This window comes from Lithobates pipiens, unplaced genomic scaffold (assembly GCF_037356315.1).
Source record: "Lithobates pipiens isolate NorthernLeopardFrog02 unplaced genomic scaffold, aLitPip1_a1.2 Scaffold_3, whole genome shotgun sequence".
Lineage (NCBI taxonomy): Eukaryota > Metazoa > Chordata > Amphibia > Anura > Ranidae > Lithobates > Lithobates pipiens.
Window position 1 is genome coordinate 185790670 of NW_027507790.1, and position 22227 is coordinate 185812896.

The 22227-nt window shown below is 41.0% G+C and overlaps 1 protein-coding gene across 1 annotated transcript in view; it reads left to right on the top strand.

Moving 5' to 3' along the window:
- The window catches only part of IPO11 (importin 11), a 703238-nt gene that overhangs the window by 157856 nt on the left and 523155 nt on the right, over positions 1-22227 (top strand). Inside the window, exon 8 of the mRNA XM_077462617.1 lies at positions 12382-12430. Coding sequence (XP_077318743.1) covers positions 12382-12430 — 49 coding nt within the window. The remainder of the gene's footprint in view (positions 1-12381; positions 12431-22227) is intronic.

Here is a 22227-nt window from a genome sequence, read left to right on the forward strand (position 1 = left end):
CAAATGTACACTTTAAGAAAGTCTGTATTTACATGAGTTTGCTGTAATTTGTGTAATTATGCATGGCATATTTGGGATGAGGTGGAACAAGAGTGTCTGGGCCTGGACTTGAACCTGGGACCTCTGCTGTTTCTAGAAATGCCTTGTCCTGCTGAGCCTCCTGGAATGCTGGTCAGTTCCTTGAATGATCCTGCCTTGAACTTTGTTTGTCTTGAACCTTGAACTCTTTGCTCCTACCATGATCTTCCTGATTTAAGCCATATCTCTGAACTTCCTGGTTGCCATATTTATTGTTCCCTCTCTCCAGCCAATATCTCACTTTTGTCTCTCCTACTGCCGTCCGTATTTCGCTACCAATCATTACCGACCTTTGGCTTGTTTCTCAACAACACTTCTGCTTAATCCCAACCTGCAACTATTGGTTACTGACTATGATTGCTACTAGACCTCGGCTTGCTCACCTCCTGGTGAGGTGATCCTGAGGACCACGACCTTGTACTAACAAGCAGCAAAACCCATCTCCACCATCAGGAGTTCTGGAGAATACCAGCTAGTATTTAGACTCCACACTTCAGGTGAACCCATGTCATCACGTGCTGGGCATGTGTAGTTGACAGATCTTTGGGAATTCAGTGGTATTTTTGTGTCCGCATAGTCCCAGATCTCAAACAAATGAAGCATTTCTAGTAGCTTCATAGAATCAACATGGTAGAGGAAAAAAACGTATCCTCCCTTATGAAGAGGTGCTTAAGAGGGGATGTGATCGCAGTCTACAAATCTGTGAATGGTGCCTCTAGCATTGGGAAGAAGCAATTTAACCAGAGGTCTATAAATAAGAGACAGTCACAGAATCAAGTTGGATGATAAGGGATTCAGTCTTAACCACTTCAATACAGGGCACTTAAACAACTTCCTGCCCAGGACAATTTTGAGCTTTCAGCACTGTCGCACTTTGAATGACAATTGCGCGGTCATACAACACTGTACCCAAAATAAATTTTTATAATTTTGTTCCCACAAATAGAGCTTTCTTTTGGTGATATTTGATCACCTCTGTGGTTTTTATTTTTTGCTAAACAAATTAAAAAAGACCGAAAATTTTGGTTTTGTTTGTTATAAAATTTAATAAATAAGTACGTTTTCTCTTTCATTGATGGGCACTGATAAGGCAACGATGAGTTGGCATAAATGAACGGGCACAGACTATGGGCACTGGTAGGCAGCACTGATGGGTGGCACTGATATGCAGCACTGATGGGCATTGATAGGCGCCACTGGTGGGCTCTCATGGGTGGCACAGGTGGGCACTGGTGGGAACTGATGGGCACTGATAGGCGACACTACTGGACACTGGATGGATGAAAAGATGGGTACTTATGGGTGGCACTGATAGGTGGCACTGCTGGACACTGATGAGCATTGATGCATGGCACTGATGGGCACTGGTATGAGGCACTGATAGGCATTCCTGGTGGCACTAGCAGTGGTAAGCATTGTCAGTGGGCACTGATTGGCAGCTGCCTGGGCATTGATTAGCAGCTGCCTGGGCACAGATGTGCATTTCCCTGGGGGCCTAGGGGGGCATACCTGGTGGTCCAGTGTGTGGCTTCCCTGGTGGTCCTGGGCAGAATTATGGTGGTCCTGGGTGGGATCCGAGTGGGGGCTGCGCTGATAAACAATCAGCACATACCCCCCCCCCCGTCAGACACATGTGAGGAAAAGCCAATCACCGGCTCTTCCTATTTACATAGTGATCAGCCGTGATTGGACACAGCTGATCACGTGGTAAAGAGTCTCCGACAGAGACTCTTTACTTAGATCAGTGTCGCGGGGTGTCAGACTGACACACTGCAATGAGGATTGCCGCAATACGCAACCCCCGGGGGTGCACAGCGGCTTAATATCCTGAGGACGTCATATGATGCCCAGTCAGGGTATTGAAACCACTTTGCCGCCATCATTCTGGTATATGGCGGGTGGCAAGTGGTTAAACTGCATAAGGGATTGTTTACTGTTAGAGCAGTAAGGATTTGGAACTCCCTTCCACAGTTGGTGGTCTCAGCGAAAAGTGTAGATAAATAATAAAAAAAAACATTTAGATGAATTTCTTAGTGAACACAATGTACAGGGATATGGAAAATGGCAGTGATGTACACATATGTCAAACTGGATGGACCAGTGTCTTTATTTAACCTTATCAACTATGCTGTACAGAATTTAGGCATTTTGAAGGTAAAAGGGGGTCCTACATCCCACATTTTAATACATCTTGTGTGATAAGTGGTTTGTCCTGAGCTAATTTTTTAACACCAAAGTATACTCATACGTAGTTGGTGTGGGTGGTAAATATAAATCCCGTAGGCTTCGTGCTTACTGATGGGGTCCGTTCAGCTTTTCACCTAGTGTCTGTAGTTTTTTCTTGGTTTTTGCTAAGATGCATTATGCGGTCAAAATGCATTTGACAGCTATTGCAAATGCCTGGAAGAAGATTTGGAAAACATGAAATGGTAAAGAAACTGTATTGTGCTTGGTAAGCTCTCAAAAGGCCAACTAACTGCTTTTTAATCACTCCCATTGTTTTAAATTTGGGAAAGCACAGGCAGTTATGTATGGATGAGAACCACGGGACCTTGCAAGGAAAATCAAATTGACTGTCTTAAATTAAGCTGCTAATCAACCGCCTGCTTTTGTATTGACCCATTTGTCCACCTATACAATCACTTGGATTTATAGAAAAAAGAAGGTTATTATGCTACATCCACTATAAACAACTAGGAAAGATTTTTTATCTTGCACCCTATGCTAATTTGGATTAAAATATTATTTTTTTTTTTTTTAAAGAACCCCTAAAGGACCTCTATGTTCACATCATACACTTAAGTTTTATAACATCAGCGTTGCAGTAGCAATACAAACAATAGTTATATCTGACAATCCAATATACACTTACTTGAAAAATCTTCTTTCATGTTGTGAGCGCTGCCTCTTTGGCTGCATTCACTCCTGGGCGTAGTACCTTTAGGCGTTTTTCCAGCATTTTTTTCACGAGATTTTGGTGCATTTTTATACAGTGTTTTGGAGCTTACGCATTTTTATTAGCTAATAGAGAAAACTATCATCATTTTTGCAGCTTTTTTAGCTTTTCCATCAGCTTTTATTTCCTTTATTATTATTATTACTAATTTTTTATTATAATTGTTTTTTAGGGTTATCTTAGAATTAATGGTTAGGGTTTGGATTAGGGGTTAATATTTTATTTATTGTCTTTTTATTATTATTTATTTGTGTTTTGTTAGGGTGTTACTACTACTACTGATAAATCAATGAATATATGTAAAATAAACACACAAAAAATAATTATAAATATAATAAATGAATACAATGTACACATAATACATACACACATAATTACTCCTAACCTTTAAAAAATACAATAAAATAATAATAAACACCATAGCCCTAACACAAAATAAATACATTATTATAAATATTATTCATTTACTTATTGTTCTGGTGTTATTTTATTAATAATAATAATTACATATTTTTTAAGGTTAGAGGTTAATTATTTATTACTTAATATGAATTTTATTTATTATTTGAGTATTAGTTATTTGTGTATTTATTTTACATTTATTTATATGTTACAATTTTGTTTCACATTTTTTTATTTGAACAGAAAATTGCGTAAAAACGCATGAAAGCACACAAAAACACGCAAATCATTTGTTTCAATTAATTTCTATGGGAATAAAGATGCTCCAAAAAATGTGCAAATCTGCTCAATTTGAGCTACTAAAAAAAGCTTCAGAACCTTTTTGAGCTTTAGGCATTTGGCTTCAGGCAATTTGGAGTGAAGATGTGAACCATCTCCATAGGGAATAATTGAGTTTTATTTCCTCCAGCATTTTGGAACTTTGAGCTTCAAGCTACAAAACGCTGAGATGTGAATGGGGCCTTTCATTGCTAAGGACCACATATCCCATGGTATCCTGTGATTTCTGTACTGACTGCCTCCTGAAAATCCTCCTTTCACCACCTCTGTAGTGTGAAATGTGTAACACAGCAGTGACTATTCATAGGGCATAATGAATATGTGCCATTATAGTATAAATAGAATATTTACAGTAAAACAATTCAAGAGAGATCTGTTGTCTTTGCTATCCTATGTTTTCTTTTCAAATGTTTTTATTGAGATTTTTAGCAGAGTTAGTTACAACAAGGGTTACAAAACAAAAAAAAAAATATATAGTAATAAAAGTAACATAACACAGTATAATGTAGTGACAGGGTTTTCTCAGCACAATATAGCATATAAACAAATAATCCACAATAAAGAATAAAGTAGTATTCCCAAGTATCTAATATTCATAGTCATAAAGGGACTCGAACAAGAGTAAGTCTCTTAGAATTTGTATAATAAAGTCCATAATATAATTATTGTAAGATTTATAAATAGCGATATGGATAATGGCCACTTCTGGACCCCAAGACACCCCTCACAGGGATCTATCTGTGTCTTGGAGTATCTAGTCCAACATCCTAAAGGAAATTCAAACACAGTAGTTATCTTTTATGAAGGAAAATAAAGATCTATTCTTACTCCGCAGCTCAATTCAGATAAACAAACATGTGATATATTTGTCACTTTGTTATGAAATTATTTTTAAAGCCATCCAAAAAAAAATATTAAAACGCACAGGAGTTCTTTCTTCTATATGATTAAAGAATCAGCATTATCTAAATTGTGGAAGTATAATTTTTATACCATGTACTCCAAGGTTCCCATATTTGTTGTTCCTTAATATATAGGGATTTGTCATTATGAAATAACAATTCGTAGGAGTGGTGGAGTTGGGTTAATTCTATAACTTCTGTCATAGTAGGAAGAGAGTCAGTTTTCCATTTTCTAGTTATGGATAGTCTCGCAGCTAAAAGTATATGTGTTACTACTTTACGATATTGATTGGGAATCGTATGTAAATTCATATTCAGAATGGCTAGTTCTGGTGAAAGTTGAAGGACAATACCTGTTACGGAAGTGAGTAAATGGGAGATTGCCTGCCAGTAGTTATGTAAGCTTGGGCAGTCCCACATAATATGAAATAGGGTCCCCAATTGGGTACAATTTCTCCAGCAATTAGGTGACGAGTTCCCCTTGAATTTTGCTAGGATATGTGGAGTCAGGTATTGTCTTTGAACAATTTTTTTGTGCCAGTTCCCATAGTGTAACACATGCAGTGGCCCTATATATGCTTCGTAGGGAAGCCATCCATTGTTTAATTGAAAAGTCTTGCCCCAAATCTTGTTCCCATTTAACCACTTCCCGACCAGCGCACGACGATGTACGTCGACAGAATGGCACGGGCAGGCATATTGGCGTACATGTACGTCCAATATTCGTTGCCGCCGTGCCATCGGGAGCGCGCCGGTCGGTACCCCCGTGAGTCCGGTCGCGGGACCCACGGACTCGATCGCCGCGGGCATCCCCGCGATCGTCTCACGGAGCGGCCGAATGGAGGAAATGCTGTATAAACAAAATTTTTCCATTCTGCCTAGCAACTAGTGACGCTGATCTCTGCTCCATGTGATTGGAGCAGAGATCAGTGTTCACTAAATGAAAGCCCAACCCCCCCACAGTTAGTAACACACCCCTAGGAACACTTAACCCCTACACTGCCACCCACTGGTTAACCTTTTCACTGCCAGTGTCATTTACACAGGAATCACTGCATTTATATAGCAGTGATTACTGTATAAATGACAATGGTCCCAAAAATGTGTCAAAAATGTCCGATGGGTCCCCCACAATGTCGCAGTCACAATAAAAATCGCTGATCGCTGCCATTACTAGTAAAAAAAAAATAATAAAAAATTATTAATAAAAATGCTATAAAACTATCCCTATTTTGTAAACGCTATAACTTTTGCGCAAACCAATCAATAATCGCTTATTGCGATTTTTTTTTTACCAAAAATATGTAGAAGAATACGTATCGGCCTAAACTGAGGGAAAAAAATGTTTTTTTATATATTTTTGGGGGATATTTATTATAACAAAAAGTAAAAAATAATGCGTTTTTTTCAAAATTATCGCTCTATTTTTGTTTATAGCGCAAAAAATAAAAACCGCAGAGGTGATCAAATACCACCAAAAGAAAGCTCTATTTGTGGGAAAAAAAGGACGTTAATTTTGTTTGGGAGCCACGTCGCACGACCGCGCAATTGTCAGTTAAAGCGACGCAGTGCCGAATCGCAAAAAGTGGTCTGGTCTTTGACCAGAAAATTGGTCCGGTCTGAAAGTGGTTAAGGAAGGAAGGTAGTTTGCTTGGTATGTTTTTTTCCCCTAGAATTGGGTATATTGTAGCTACTCCTTTCTGTGAGGTGGCATGGTTATTGAGGAAAGACCATATTTTAACCGGGATTGAAGCTCTGAGTTGTGGATTGTGTAGCAGACACTTTTCTATTTGAATATATGTAGATCGCTCAGAATTCGGAAGCTGTAATTCATTACTTAACTGAGAAAAAGACTTTAATGAGCCCTGTTGGAAGAAGGAACCAAGTTTGATATCCCGACCCAAATTCCAGTCGTGTATTTGTACGCCAGGAATTAATGTTGGTATAATTGTTAGAAGAGGGTTTAACACCGTGATTGGAGTTTTATCCCATTTGTATGTGATGATTCTCTTCCAAGAGTGTAGCGTCGCTTTCACCGTTGGTGGGTATTGAGCTGTAATTGTGGACTTAATTTTCCTACTAAGTAACCAGAATTGCATATTAGGCTGTCGTGTGATGTCTTTCTCAATTTGTCCCCATAAAGTTTTAGGAGTAGGCAAGAACCATTCTTGCAATTGGGTCAAAAGAGTTGCGTCATAATAATCCTGTAGATCAGGTACGGTCGCACCACCTATATTTCTATGTTTAATTAGTATATGGTATGCGCAACGGGATTTTTTGCCATTCCATAGATATTTTCCCAAACTGCTTTGTAAGGATTTAAAGTAGTATTTAGGGATACATATTGGAAGGGACCTGAGTTGATATAATAATTTTGGTAAGGTCATCATTTTGAAAGCTGCCAGGCGACCAGCCCATGTAAATTCGAATTTACTAAGTGTTGTCAGATCTGTTTCAAAATGTTTCTTAAATGGTAAAAAGTTTGTTTTAAATAACTGTTTTGTTTTGTTAGTGAGAGTGATTCCTAAGTAAGAAATCCCCTCGTCTTTCCAGTGGTAGGGGTATTTATTAGACAATAACTGCCTGGTTGTGTTATCTAATCCTAGGTCTAAAATATTGGACTTGGTTTCATTGATTTTATAATATGATGCTGCTCCAAATGTCGTTAGTATATTTTGGAGATTCGGGAGAGATGAAATAGGATCAGACACTATAAGCACTATGTCATCTGCGAACAGACTAATTTTATTATCTATTTGCCCAATTTTTATACCAGATAGTTTTGTGTCAGATCGTATACGTTCTGCTAGAGGTTCGATGGCTAAATTAAATATTAAAGGAGATAAGGGGCAACCTTGTCGTGTTCCATTCGAGATGCCAAAGGGCCTAGACATCATATCATTTGTGTATACTCTCGCTGAGGGGCCCTTATACAGTGCAAAAATTGCCGATAAAATATTTCCATGAAAGCCGAATTTTAAAAGCACTGACTGTAAATAGCCCCAATGGACCCTATCAAACGCCTTCTCTGCATCCAAAGAAAGGAGCAGAGAAGGCGTTTGATGTCTCTCAGTGAAGTGTATAATATCAATCAGACGTCTTGTTGCAGCTGAAGATTGTCGACCTTTAGTAAAGCCAGATTGATCTTTGTGAATGAGGTCTGGTATGTAGTTCATCAGTCGATTCGCTATTGCTTTGGCGTATATTTTGATGTCAATGTTCAATAATGAAATCGGTCTGAAATTTTGGGGAGCATTGGGATCTTTGCCTGGTTTCGGCAGTGTTATGATCAAGGCCTGAAGCATCTCAGCCGGAAATTCTGATTTGGATGCCGCTTCGTTAAAAAGTGAGCATAAGTGGGGAGCCAGTATATCTCGTAATTTAATAGTAATTTATAGTATTCTCCTATCATTCCGTCTGGGCCCGGAGATTTATTGTTGGGCAGGGAGTCTATAGTTCTAGCAATTTCTTCCACTGAAAATGGGACGTTAAGATCAGAGATTTGATCAGTAGTTAATGATGGGAGACTAATAGTATCTAAGAAATCACTTATTATCTTTGGGGTAGGTGTGGGAGTTTGAGAATCATCTTTAAGATTGTAAAGGGAGCTATAATAACAGCTAAATGCATTCGCTATGTCTTGGGGGGTCTTGCAATTTTTCTCTAGTAATAGGGTGGTATAGATATGGAATCTTTGATTTGGAATATTTGCCTTTGATCCGAAGTGCCATGTTTTTTCCTGCTTTGTTGCTAGTATGGTAATATTTAGCTTTAAGTTTTCAAGTATGTTTTTCAAATGTATCCAATAAAGTCGTTCTGAGTTCCTGTCGTAATATTTGTAGTTTAGTTTTCAGTTGTTGTGATGGGTGAGATTGGTTTTGGGAATCTGTTTTAATGTCAGCAGTAAGTTTCTCAATGAGTTTCGTTTTATTTTTCCTGAATTGAGCATTCAGTTGCATTAGGATTCCCCTACTAAATGCTTTATAAGCACCCCATAGGGTGGCGGAGTCTGACACCGATCCCACATTATATTTAAAGAATTCAGTTATCTGGTTTTGTATAGCTGTAGCATAGGTAGGCATTTTGATAAGATATGCATTTGTTCTCCATAGAAAATGGGTCATTTGAGAGTGTTTAGGTAGAATAGTCATACTAATTGGGGCATGATCAGTCCAAGTGATGGGTGCAATGTCAGACTCCCTCACCCGCTGCAATAACCACTTATCCGTAAAAATATAATCGATACGAGTATAGGTATTATGTACCAGGGAATGATATGTGTATTCACGATCTCCAGGATGATGGCATCTCCATACATCATAGAGATCGCTTTTATTCAAAAAAAATTTAAGTGCACAGTTGGTTCTGGTTTTGGGATTAGAAGTGTCTAGTTCTTGTTCATGTATTGTGTTGAAGTCTCCACAAATTATTAAGGCACCTTTTCAGCATTTACCTATTTTTCAGGCCATTCAGAAAATGGGATTGCCTTTTTTTAGGCGCATACACATTTACCAATGTAGTAAGTGTATTATCAATGGTACATATTAATATGAGGTATCGTCCATTGGTATCTACAATAGATTCATGCAATTGAAAATTAACTGAATGATGTATGGCAATAAGTACTCCTCTTTTTTTCTGTTGGCCTGATGCTGTAAATATGTGAGGAAAGTTCTTATGGGTGCAAGTGGGAATAGCGCCTTTTTTGAAATGGGTTTCTTGTATACACAATATTTGACATCGCTGGGTGTTAGCCATTTGCCACATCAACGCTCTTTTTGCTGGATGGTTAAGACCATTAGTATTTAAAGATATTAACTTTATACTCATAAAAGGATATTAATAAGATGGAAAAAGTAAGTACATACTAGCCTGATAATAGCTTTAAATTCTACTTCCATGTGAACAATCTGTAGTCTGAAATGACTATGAATGTCCAAAAATTTAGTGACTGAAAAGTTTTGATTCAAATTTTGTAGGTTCACAACATACCTGTCCCTTTGAATGCTATAAGTTGTGTATAGGATACTGTGAAGAAAAAAATAAAAGTAAAAGCACAAACAAAAATATAACCAAACATTAAACTTAACTTGCAGTGGTAAACATTTCAATGTATACTGCAACATTAGAATGGGGAATTAGTTCAAAGGTCAGCTGTTCCAAAGATTTAGTATCGCACGGCACGGCGGGCAAGCTGATAGATCGGTTTCCTATAGATAGGATTGTATTTTGACCGGATCTAGTTAATGAAAGCTAATGCCATTGTGGCGTAAGTTTCTCCGGATTCTTCTTAGCTCTGATAGGTGGAGTTGGTTCGGGGATAATACCCCATGCGTGAAGTAACTTAATGCCTTGTTCCACAGAAGTGATTGTATGGTAGGTGTCGTTCTTCTGTATCAGTAGTTTAGATGGTTGTTTCCAACGGTATTCAATTTTATGATTACGCAGAGCTTTTGTAATCGTGGAAAGTTGTCTTCTTATATCTAGAGTATGTTTAGACAAGTCAGCATAAATCTGGATTGTATTATATGGTTGTGGAAGTTGTCCTAGATGTCGCACTTTATATAGGATTTGTTCTTTAACATGGTAGAAGTGTACTCTAAGTAGTACATCACGTGGTATCTGTGGAGGGAGAAATGACGGTTTCGGAATCCGATGGATACGATCAATTGTGAGCTCTAAGGCTGGTATAGCTGGCAGAAAGTTGGAGAATAAGTCAGTGGCATATTTTTTAAGATCCGACTGCTGTATATTTTCAGGGATACCCCTGATTTTGAGATTGTTCTTCCTTGAGCGGTCTTCTAAATCTGCGATTTTAAATTTAAGCCACTCTTTTTCAGCTTTATTTTCTTCATGAGCATCTATTAAATCATTAATAGTATTGGTCATGTCTCCCATAGAGTTCTCAATAGTGTGTACTCTTTCACCTAAGGAGTTCACTGCTTTGGAGAATTCATTTGTGAGTTGTAAAATATCCGTATGAAGCGAAGTATGTAAAGTTAATAGCATTTCTTTTAATTGGGTGTCCAGAATAGGCTGGTTATTAGTGGGGAATGTGGCTATAAATGAAGCTATAGGAGTTATGACTGTGTTATCTTGACTAATATGAGGTATTTTATAGCTTACCTCCTGGCCTGTGAAATCCAGTTTGATACGAGTTTTAGCCGGGCTGCGACATGTAGGGCTGAGGTAATCTTCCTCATGAGGAGATTCCAGATGTGTTTTCTGAGGTGATTCTTCAGCATCAGGCCTGTCAGTGTATTGCGCTCTCCCTGAGGAGGCTGTTGCTGGTACAGCAGCTGTGAGAGGATCTGTGCCATCTTTTTTTCTCCCTCCCGCTGACTGAGAGGAGAATGTCGTTAGTTTTTTCATTTTCCGTTCGTCTTTCCGTTTTTTTTACATCACCTTCGGATTCAGGAACTCTTCCGTCGTCTGTTCGTATCTTTTTTACCGATATTCGCTGTGAATTGTCGCTAATATGCCCGTTCGTGTCACGGAGCTCTCTCACAGAGCTTCCATTCAGCTCATGCGCTGGCCACGCCCCTGCTATCCTATGTTTTAGCCGAACAAAAGGGTTAGTAGTGGAAATGTAAAAATTACTCTGTTCCATAAAGGGTATAAAGGTACAAGAGCTGAAGATGTTAAGAGTTTGTGGGTAAGCTCAGGCAAATTGCAGCATTCATGTGTTTTAGAAGATTCACTACATAAATCCTCAAATATGTAAACTGTTAGCACTGAAAACGTGGTACAATATTCATTGCCAAAGTGTGGCCTAGACCTAATGTTGTCCAAACACTTGTCCTATGAAGGTAGATCATTACATGTATGGAATACAGTCATTTAGAACTTCTGTCAGTAAAATTGTGTGATGTCTGTCCCTGCCGTGTATGGTTAACAAGTCTGAGATAACTGAGAAACGTCAATTCTCTACACCACACGTGTAAAACCCATGGCCGGCTGGGCCATTTCATGTGACCCTCGCACCTCAGCTGCAGCTGCAGCACCCACCCTCATCTCCGCCCCCGCCGTGTCTCAGCATTCAGCAGCAGAGACCAGGACAGAATTCCTTGACCAGATCCTGCACTTTTACATGCAGCCGCAGCACCCCCTTGTCTCAGCATTTAGCTGACTCCAGTCAACCTCTGGTCCAACTCCAGACCCTCAACTTTCTGCTACACAGCTCTTTCCCCAGCTTCTTCCGGGAGCAGCACAAGATAAGGGTGGTGCACTATGATGTAAGGGGAGGGTGGGGGTCTCTTGACTTCTGATGGTGGGGGGGGGGATCTTGACATCTGATGTAAGGGGTGGGGTGTTGAGTGCTCTGGACATCTAGACTTACAGATACAACCGACTCTAGGAGAGCATCCATAAAGCTAATGCACCCCGCAATTAAATAGTTTGACACCCCTGCTCTACACTATCCATTCAAATGTTTGCCTTAGATGTCTTTAATTTTAACAGCTGACAAGCTGTCCCTAAGCTGAATTTCTCAGCTGCTCTAGTAATATTATCAGCTGGCCATATACACTCTATAGAGTACGCAGAATCAGGAAAGGTTGCACTTATGAGACAAAATAACAAATCACCAGCAAACTCAACTCATCTCACCCGGTGTCACTCCTGTAACCTGAATGTAGTATAGCTTGATGAAGATGTATGGCGGTGTCATTTACATTATTATTTATTTTACTGTTTTCTGCCTAGGGTTTTCTTCATGCAGTATTCGATCGCCTGAGGCAGTTCCTGGAGTGCAGTAAGTATCTGATATATAAATGACGACTTTTTTTTTTTTTTTTTTTTATGTTGGTCCTCATTACCTGTCTTTTCCAGCCAAATTTGTATTTGTATCCTAAAGAATAACTTCTCTTTTGTATATCTACCCTTTAAATTACCTAAACCCCCCATAGTCTTGCATTTACCTGTCCATGCTCCTACAAAAACCAAAAAAGAAGAAATTATCGCGCTAGAAACAAATATAGGGAAAGTTTTAAACAAAGCTGCAACTGAACACCATCAAATATCCTTATGGCAAATGTGAAATAATATAAAAATAAAGTTGCGCTACAAAATGTATAATAATGGTGATGGTCAAAGTGAAAAATGAAAAAAAAAATCAGATTAGACCCATCAAATGAATTGTCCTTTCTGGTTCAAGTGCACTTGAACCAGAAAGGACAATTCATTTGATGGGTCTAATCTGATTTTTTGTTGCAAGGGTTTTTTTTTTCATTTTTCACTGTGATCATCACTCTTATTTCCAATTTTGTAGTGCAACTTTATTTTTATATTATATCTGTCCATGCTCCTGTCAGATTTATGCCATGGGGCCCAGTGGGAGCCCTACAGCTGCTGCTCTACAATCGGAACCCTCGTTTCTGCTGTGAGAATAGTTACTATGGATAGGCAATCCATCATTGGGACACATAATAGCCGCCCATTCTATAGAAATTTAAAGGGTTTATTTTTGTGCATACAGTGCATCTGGAAAGTATTCACGGCACTTCACTTTTTTTCATATTTTGTTATGTTACAGATTAAATTCATTATTTTCCTCAAAATTATATTCTATAAACAATACCCCATAATGACAACGTGAAAGAAGTTTGTTTGAAATCTTTATTGCAAATTTATTAAAAATAAAAAATAAATCACATGCACATAAGTATTCACAGCCCTTGTCATGACACTCAAAATTGAGCTCAGGTGCATCCTGTTTCCACTGATCATCCTTGAGATGTTTCTACAACTTGATTGGAGTCCACCTGAGGTAAATTCAGTTGATTGGACATGATTTGGAAAAGCACACATCTGTCTATATAAGGTCCCATAGTTTACAGTGCATGTTAGAGTACAAACTATTATTATTATTATTCATGATTTATATAGCGCCAACAGTTTGTGCAGCGCTTTACAATATGAGGGCAGGCAATACACTTACAATACAAATCAATACAGGAGGGATCAGAGGGCCCTGCTCGTTTTAGAGCTTACAATCTAGAACTAAGCCATGAAGTCCAAAGAATTGTCTGTAGACCTCCGGGACAGGATTGTATCCAGGCACAAATCTGGGGGAAGGGTACAGAAAAATTTCTGCAGCACTGAAGGTCCCAATGAGCACAGTGGCCTCCATCATCCGTAAATCGAAGAAGTCTGGAACCCCCAAGACTCTTCCTGGAACAGGCCTCCTGGGCAAACTGACCGATTGAGGGAGCAGGGCCTTAGTCAGGGAGGTGACCAAGAACCGATGGTCACTGACTGAGTGGAGAACCTTCCAGAAGAACAACCATCTCTGCAGCACTCCACCAACCAGACCTTTATCATAGAGTGGCTAGATGGAAGCCACTCCTCAGTAAAAGACACATAATAGCCTGTCTGGAGTTTGCCAAAAGGCACCTGAGGGATTTTCAGACCTTGATAAACAAATTTCTCTGGTCTGATGGAGCAAAGATTGACCTCTTTGGCTTGAATGACAAGTGTCATGTCTGGAGGAAGCCAGGCAAAGGTCATCACCTGGCCAACACAATCCGTACAGTGAAAAATGGTGGGGGCAGCATCATGCTGTGGGGATGTTTTTCAGCTGCAGGAACTGGGAGACTAGTCAGGATTGAGGAGAAAATTAATGCAGCAATGTACATGCTTGATGAAAACCTGCTCCAGAGAGCTCTGGACCTCAGACTGGGGCAAGGTTCATCTTTCAACAGGACACCGACCCTAAGCACACAGCTAAGATAACAAAGGAGTGGCTATAGGACAACTCTTTGAAAGTCCCTGAGTGGCCCAGCCAGAGCCCAGACTTGAACCCAATTGAACATCTCTGGAGAGATCTGAAAATGGCTGTGCACCGAAGCTCCCCATCCAACCTGATGGAGCTTGAGAGGGGGGGTAGTGGAAGGGGCGGGTGCCCTGGGCATAACAATTTACTATGGGAAAAGGGGGGTGAAGTGCTCTGTGTGCTGCTAAAAAAAATTTGGGCAATGTTTTGCTTGCAAGGAGGTGGCGAGCGCGCACGCACCTGCACCCAGCACAAGCCTAGCACCCGGCCTTCACTTCCCTGTCAGGAGGAGCCACGGAGTAATCTCTGCCCCACAGGTGCTTCGAGTCCCGCCGTGAGGTCACTGGGAGGCGGGAACAGAGAAGATCGCAGGGAGCTGCTGGGCACCACAGTGAGTGCGACCCAGAGAAGGAACCAGGCAGTGCATCAATACTAATCAGATGAACAGCTACAGATGAATCGACTAACTATGGGGGGAGGGGAGAGGTGAGCTTAATTAGTGCATTAGTGGCACAAGTATCAGTGTTCATTAACCCCTTTATGCTACAGCATGAAGGGGTTTAAAAACACTGACACCATTGCCACTAATGCAGCACAAAGGGGTTAATTAACTGACACTGGTCAATAATGCATCAGTGACCAGTGGCAACACATTAACCCCATTCATGCTGCATATTACTGATACCATTGGTAATTAACCACTAGAGATGGGCTCGGGCCTGTTCAAAACCGCACGTGCCCCACAGATTGACTTTATTTTCCTTGCTTTGTAGGGAGAAGAAGCAAAGCGATCATTCCCTGTCTACAGAGCCCTTTGTGGGCTGTGATTGAACACAACTGATCAGCAGGTCCTGGCCGTGAATCATTGGCTCGGATCTGCTGACAGATTCTCGCAGTGTCAAATCACAGGGGAGTTGGATAAGGGTATGCACCCAAAACAGGCAACGATGTATAGGTATGCTGCGGTTCCTGTAGCTGCAGCCCCATCACAGTATATGTATGCAACCTCATGTACCTGATCCCGCCAGGAAGCCAACACTGCACATCGCTAATCACAGGCACTGAGACATTCCCTGGTTCACAGTTTGGGAAATGTCTCACTGCCTGTGATTAGCGATGTGCAGTGTCTGCATCCTGGTGGGATCGGGCACATGAGATTGCTTACATATAATATGATGGGGCTGCAGCTACAGGAACTGCAGCATACCCATACATCACTGCCTGTTTCGGGTGCATGCCCTCGCCCATCTCCCCTGTGATTGGCCTCATCTGACCAGAGCACCTTCCGCATGTTTGCTGTGTCCCTCACATTGCTTTTCACAAACTGCAAATGTAACTTCCTATGGCTTTCTTTCAACACTGGCTTTCTTCTTGCCACTCTTCCATAAAGGCCAGATTTGTGGAGTGCACAAGTAATAGAGCTGTGGATCTCTGCACCTCCTTCAGAGTTACCATGGCCATCTTGGCTGCTTCTCTAATTAATGCTCTCCTTGCCAGGCCTGTCCGTTTAGGTGAATGGCCATGTCTTGGTGGGCTTGCAGTTGTGTCATACGCTTGAGATTTTCAAAGCTTGGGATATTTTTTTATAACCTAACCCTGCTTTAAACTTCTCCATAACTTTATCCCTGACCTGTCATGATGCTGTTTGTTCACTAAGGTTCTCTGACAGACCTCAGGGCTTCACAGAACAGCTGTATTTACACTGAGATTAAATTACACACAGATGAATTCTAGTTACGTTATGTTTAAGTTAGGCAACTTCTGAAGGCAATTGGTTCCACTAGATTTTAGTTGGGGGTATCGGAGTAAAGGGGGCTAATTACAAATGCACACCACACTTTTGACATATTTCTTTGTAAAACATTTTGAAAAACATTTATTATTTTCTTTCCACTTCACAATTATGTGCTACAATTATGTGCTACTTTGTGTTGGTCTATTGGAAAAATCCCAATAAAATACATTTACGTTTTTGGTTGTAGCATGACAAAATGTGGAAAATGCCAAGGGGTATGAATACTTTTTCAAGACACTGTACTTATTGCCAGGAGTTGAGTGTCCTGGAAATGCAAGTTCCCTAGCTGGAATGTGCAGGCAGGTATTTTCGGGTGCTCCTCCTTGATTCCGGTAATCTGGTGTTCTGGGATTACTTGTTGCTGAGGCACAGGAAATATGCACAATTCATTTTGTCATTCTTGCCAGAGTAGGTTCCTTGCTTTTTGTACACAGAAAAAAAAGTTGAGCAGCACAAAATTATGTTGTCTTACTTAGCAACATATGCAAGATTCTGTCAGCATCGAATCACACATTTTTTTTTTCAAAAACCGTCATTTAACTACATTTTCTGAACTTCCTAACTAATACTTTTGCAGGCTTTCTAAGATCATATTAGCACCATGGCTATAAAGAAGATGTAATAGACCACCAGTAAAATGTGCAAGCCCTATCCCAGTGACAGGGAGCTTTTTCTTTTTTTTTTTTTTTTTTGTAGTAGTAATGATCATGTTTATTAGAGCAGCAAGGGGGATTTCACTTTGGATTGAATCTATGCTTTGCTGAGCAATGCGTTCACTTTGCCAGGCATCCATAGATGCATGTTCTCACCTTTCTTTGGCTGTCCCGCTGTTTATTTAGCAGACAGGAATGAAAGGGAAGCTCTTTTGTAATGTGTGGCTTCCATAAGGCTGTCGCATGGGCAAATCTGCCTTATCTTACCCAGAGTTGTTGGGTATTATCTTTGCCTCACTGAATGGAGAGGCAAAAGAAGCACAGAAATTTAATGTCGCGTACGCACGACCAGACTTTCCGGCAGGAAAGGTCCGACGGTCTTCCGGACTGAGTTTCGATGGAGCTACGACGGACTTCCGAATGAATGGACTTGCCCACACACGAACAGACCAAAGTCCGTTAGTTTTGAACGTGATGTTGTACGACCGGACTAGAAAAGGAAGTTCAATAGCCAGTAGCCAATAGCTGATTTTCCCGATAGAAATTGATTCAGTCGGACAGATTGGAAACATATTTTTCTTTTCTTACATCAGGGGACACAGAGCCATAGTAATATCTATGTGGGTTATATCGGTTTATCAGGTACTGGACACTGGCACGCCCCTTAGGTAGTGTACTTCCCCCATATAACCCCTCCCATTACTGGGAGTCCTCAGTTTTTCTGCCAGTGTCTGAGGTGTTGGGCAGGTGTAAGGATGTGGTGCACTGAGCTCCACGGGCAGTTATCTTTGATGAGAGCCAGCCATCCTGACCGGATCCGTTCTGATGTCTCCTTAATGGACTAAATGAATGGTACCCGGGCATCATAATCTGAAGACACAAGGTTTTGCTTGCTTTGAGAGCTGGGCCCTGGGATCCAGTACTTTTTGGTAGTAAGGCCAATAAAAGTTTACTGGCAGGGTCTTCTCGCAGGTCCAGGATTGTGGGTCGACCTGAGTGCTCCCCGGTTCCTGAAGGTTTCCTTTTAAGGTCTTTGAGCCTACCGTGAAGGGCGAAGATTGAGTTATCATCTCTGATAAAACCCTACTGCGAGGATAAGGTAGGGGAGATTTTCTCAGGAATCTCTCCTTCTATGTATTGTGTTGTCATGTCATGTCTGTGTCACCACTGGGGGCTGTAATGAGCACTCACCATTCTGACGCTGGAAACGGCAGAAGCTCCACTCACCTCTCCGTCTAAACCAGCTCAGGTAAGAGAAAGGGGGGGGGTCTGATCACTTCCTGGACCCCCAGATTGGCAATTTTTGTCTGAATTAATGCCAGCCAGCTGTCTTTTTTTCTTTCATGGAAAAAAAAAAAATATATATATCACTGAGCAGAGGATTTACCCCCTGCCATGATGCTGGCGCTCACACGGGAGATTCAACTTCCTTGTTTGAAAGAGCAAGGGGGGGCCGTATTCTGTGCAGGGGCATGGCTAAGCGGCGTTAGACGCTGGGCACACGTGTAGGAAGTATTTTAAAGTTCTGCAAGAGAATCTGCTGCCTGGCGGTGGAGGGAAAGACAAGAGTGGTTGCTGGTCAGGTTTGTTGACACAGGCATTTCCCTTTTTACAATATTGTACTGTATAGCTAGGATTAATAGCAGTTCTTGTACTGTACTATAGCCTAGCAAGTGAAACATTCTTTTGCTGGTACTGCCTCTGCTTTGTACTGTAAGCTATGAGTGACAAAGGGACCAAGAACTCCTCTAAGGGTTCTAAGGGGTTAATGGTATACAGAGTGGTTAGAGTGGATAAGTACATCTAAAAGGGGGTAAAGCTCTTTACCAGTAAAAGGAGGTTCAAACAGTTCTCCTTTTATCGTGCAGCCTCTTCTATGCCTGGGGCATCTGTCTTTAGGCAGTCTTGACGGTCTTTTTTTTTTTTTTTCTCTCGGTTACATCTAGAGTTTTAAGAGCCTGGATGGCTTAGTCGGCTTTCTATCTGAGGGTCTGGGGTTTGGGTCCTGTTTGGGTGCTGCCTGTGGGGTCCTTGGGGCTGCTGATGCGGCAGTCTTTATGCAAGAGTGTCAGTCTCCTCAGAGAATGCTTCTAAGGTTCCAAAAAAAAAAAAAGAAAAGATGTCTCTCGTTCTAGCCTCTGGATCAGCTGTTATCCCAGTCGGTGATATCAGAGATTCCCTTAGTGGAACAAGTTTTTTTTTGGCTCAAACCTTTTCAGGCCCCAGAGCCAAACAGAGAGGTAAGACCCATTCTAGATCTCAGAGATCTGAATCGCCACTTAAACATCCGATCCTTTCATAATTCGATCCCTGCGGTTTGAAATATAATTTTTTTTTTTTTCAGTTGTGCCACTGCCATTTGGCTTAGCCACAGCACCCTGAGTGTTCTGAAAGATTCTGTCACCTCCTTTAGCCAGGTTAAGGGCTCAAGGCATAACGGTCCTAGCCTATTAGAAGATCTACTTTTAATAGATCATTCAGGCTCAGGTCTAAAACCAGAGTCTGATCTCAGCTGTAGATAGCTGAAATCTCTAGGTTGGATTCTCAGCCTAGGAAGATTCTCCTTAAAACCATCAAAGAGATTACTTGGGGGCTGGTTATGGATATCATACAGAAGAAGGTATTCTTACCCCAGATGAGAATCAGTTCCATTGTAGGACTAATTCAACTTATCAGGACAAATGAAAATTCCTTCATTCAGCAGCAAGAGATTTTTAGGGCAAATGGTGGCCTCCTTCAAGGCCGTTCCTTACGCGCAGTTTTATTCAAGGACTGCTTCAAGACACCATCCTGACGGTCTGGAATAAAGAGGATTCAGGCCTTGTTTGTTTCCAAAACGCTTGGCTCCCGACATAGGTCAGAGCCTAAATTGGTGGTGGTTATCCAGCAGGAGGGAAAATCTTTATCCTGGAAGGTGTTAACAACAGATGCCAGCTTTCTATGCTGGGGAGCAGCCCTGGAAGTAGATTCTGTCCAGGGGAGATGATCAAGGTTAGAGAACCTTGCCTATGAACTTTTTTGGATACAACACTCCTTGCCTATCGGCAATTCTAATTTTCAGGCGTACTACTTGAGACGCCAACAATTATTTCCAGGAGAATGATCTCTGAACCCTGTCATCTTCCTAGCAATATGTCAGGTGGGGTACTCCGGACATGGACCTATTCGCGTTCAGATTCATTAATAGGGTCGAAAACTTTGTCGAACAAGGGGTCCAATAGCAGGCAGAACAGACGCACTAGTCTTCCCAGGGGATCAGTTTTCACTGATCTATGCATTTCCTCCAGTTCTGCTACTTCCGCGCCTTCTCCGCAGGATTAAGCAGGAACAGGAGGAGGTGATTCTAGTGGCCCCAGCTGGGTCCCAGAAGATTTTAATTTATTGAGATCATAAAGATGGCAGTAGGAGTCCTTTGGACAAGGTCCGGTATTTCATCCTACCTTACGGACAAGGAGTTTAACAGGTTTGACTGTTGAATCCCACTCTATAAAGGATCGTGGGTGATCTCCTTCGGTAGTGTCTACTTTGACTAATGCCAGGAAGCCGGCTTCCATAATCACTTACTTTAGAGTCTGAAAGGCATAGGTTTCTTGGTGTGGGGCCGGGGTTGGCACCCCAGGAAGTATGTCAATAGGCAGGATTCCTGATTCCTGCATATGGGATCTGAAATGAAGCTGGCCTTGACTTTTATCAAGAGCCAGATCCAGGCTGTGTCGGTGTCTTTTCCTATGGACTCTTGCTTCCCACTCTTGGCGCGTAGCTTATTAAGGGGGTAACACGGTTTATTCCCCCTATCAAGGCACCTCTAAATCCTTAGGATTTAAAATTGGACTTATCAGCTTTGTTAAATCAGCCGTTTGAACCTTATAAGAAATTCCCTTGGTTCTTTGACAAGAGAGATCTTTTGCTTGCCATTTCTTCTGCTAGAACAGTATCGGAACTTTCTTGTAGGAGCCATATTTCATCATGTATAAGGATGAGGTGGTGTTATGTCCTCATCCTGAATTCTTACCCAAAGTGTTAACAGGTTTTCATTTTAAACCAATATATTATTCTTCCTTCTTTCTCCCCAGAGCCTTAATCTGGGGAAGAGAAAGCACTACATTCTCTTGATGTAGTAAGAGCGATCAGAGTCTATTTAAGGGCGACCGCTCAGGTTCGCACAAAACACAGGTTTGGTTTGTACTGCCAGGTGTCCAAGATGTGGACAGGCAGTGTCAAGATCCACTATTTTCCAAATAGATTAGTCAAGTGATTGTTCAAGCTTCAGCTTAAAGAAGAAAATTCTTCCTTCTCATATTAAGAGCACACTCATCCAGGGTGATTAGTGCCTCTTGGGTGGTGCATCATCAGGCCTCTATGGCTCGGATCTGTAAGGCCGCAACTTGGTTTTCGGTTCATGCGTTTATCCGATTTTATCAAATTGATATTAAAGGTCATGAGGATATTGGCCTTGGGCACAGCATATACTGCAGGCTGCAGTATGAGTCCTCTGGCTTCCTGTTTTTTGTTCTCCCCCAACCTTCAGTTGCCATTGCTATGGGACATCCCACATAGTTATTACTATGGCTCTGTGTCCCCTGATGTAAGAAAAGAAAATAGGATTTTTAAAACAGCTTACCTGTAAAATCCTTTTCTTTGATATAGATCAGGAGACACAGAGGCCCCTCCCTTCTTCTTCTTATACACTTGTATTGCTTGGCTACAAAACTGAGGACTCCCTGTAATGGGAGGGGTTATATGGGGGAAGTACATGCCTTAAGGGGCATGACAGTGTCCAGCACCTGATACGCCGATATAACCCACTTAGTTATTACTATGGCTCTGTTTCCCCTGATGTACATCAAAGAAAATAATTTTACAGGTAACTGTTTTAAAAATCCTATTATTTCTAGGACCGTCTTAATTTTTGAAGAAAAAAGTCGGATGAAGCCCACACACGATCGTAATATCCGATGGAAAGTCTGAACTCTTCTGTCAAAAAGTACATTCATGTATACGCGGCATAATATCCCTAAATGGACAGGTTGCTTTGAAGTGTAATTTAAGGAGTATAAATGATACCTGCTACATATAGCTCATATTTAAAAATAATGAATTCTAAAGAAGTGTTTTGTTATTTTATGTTGGATAAACTATTTTTTTAAACTGTTATTTGGGAGCCAATTTGCATGTGTGACAGGGTGACAAATCAATAGAGAACAGTTTCCACCCTATAACAGGAAATGTCTGAACAAGGACCTTCATAGCAGGATTGCTAGAAATTTTTTTAATAAAAAGCTGTAGATTTAAAACATCTATCCTAATTGCACAGAACAGGACACAACTTA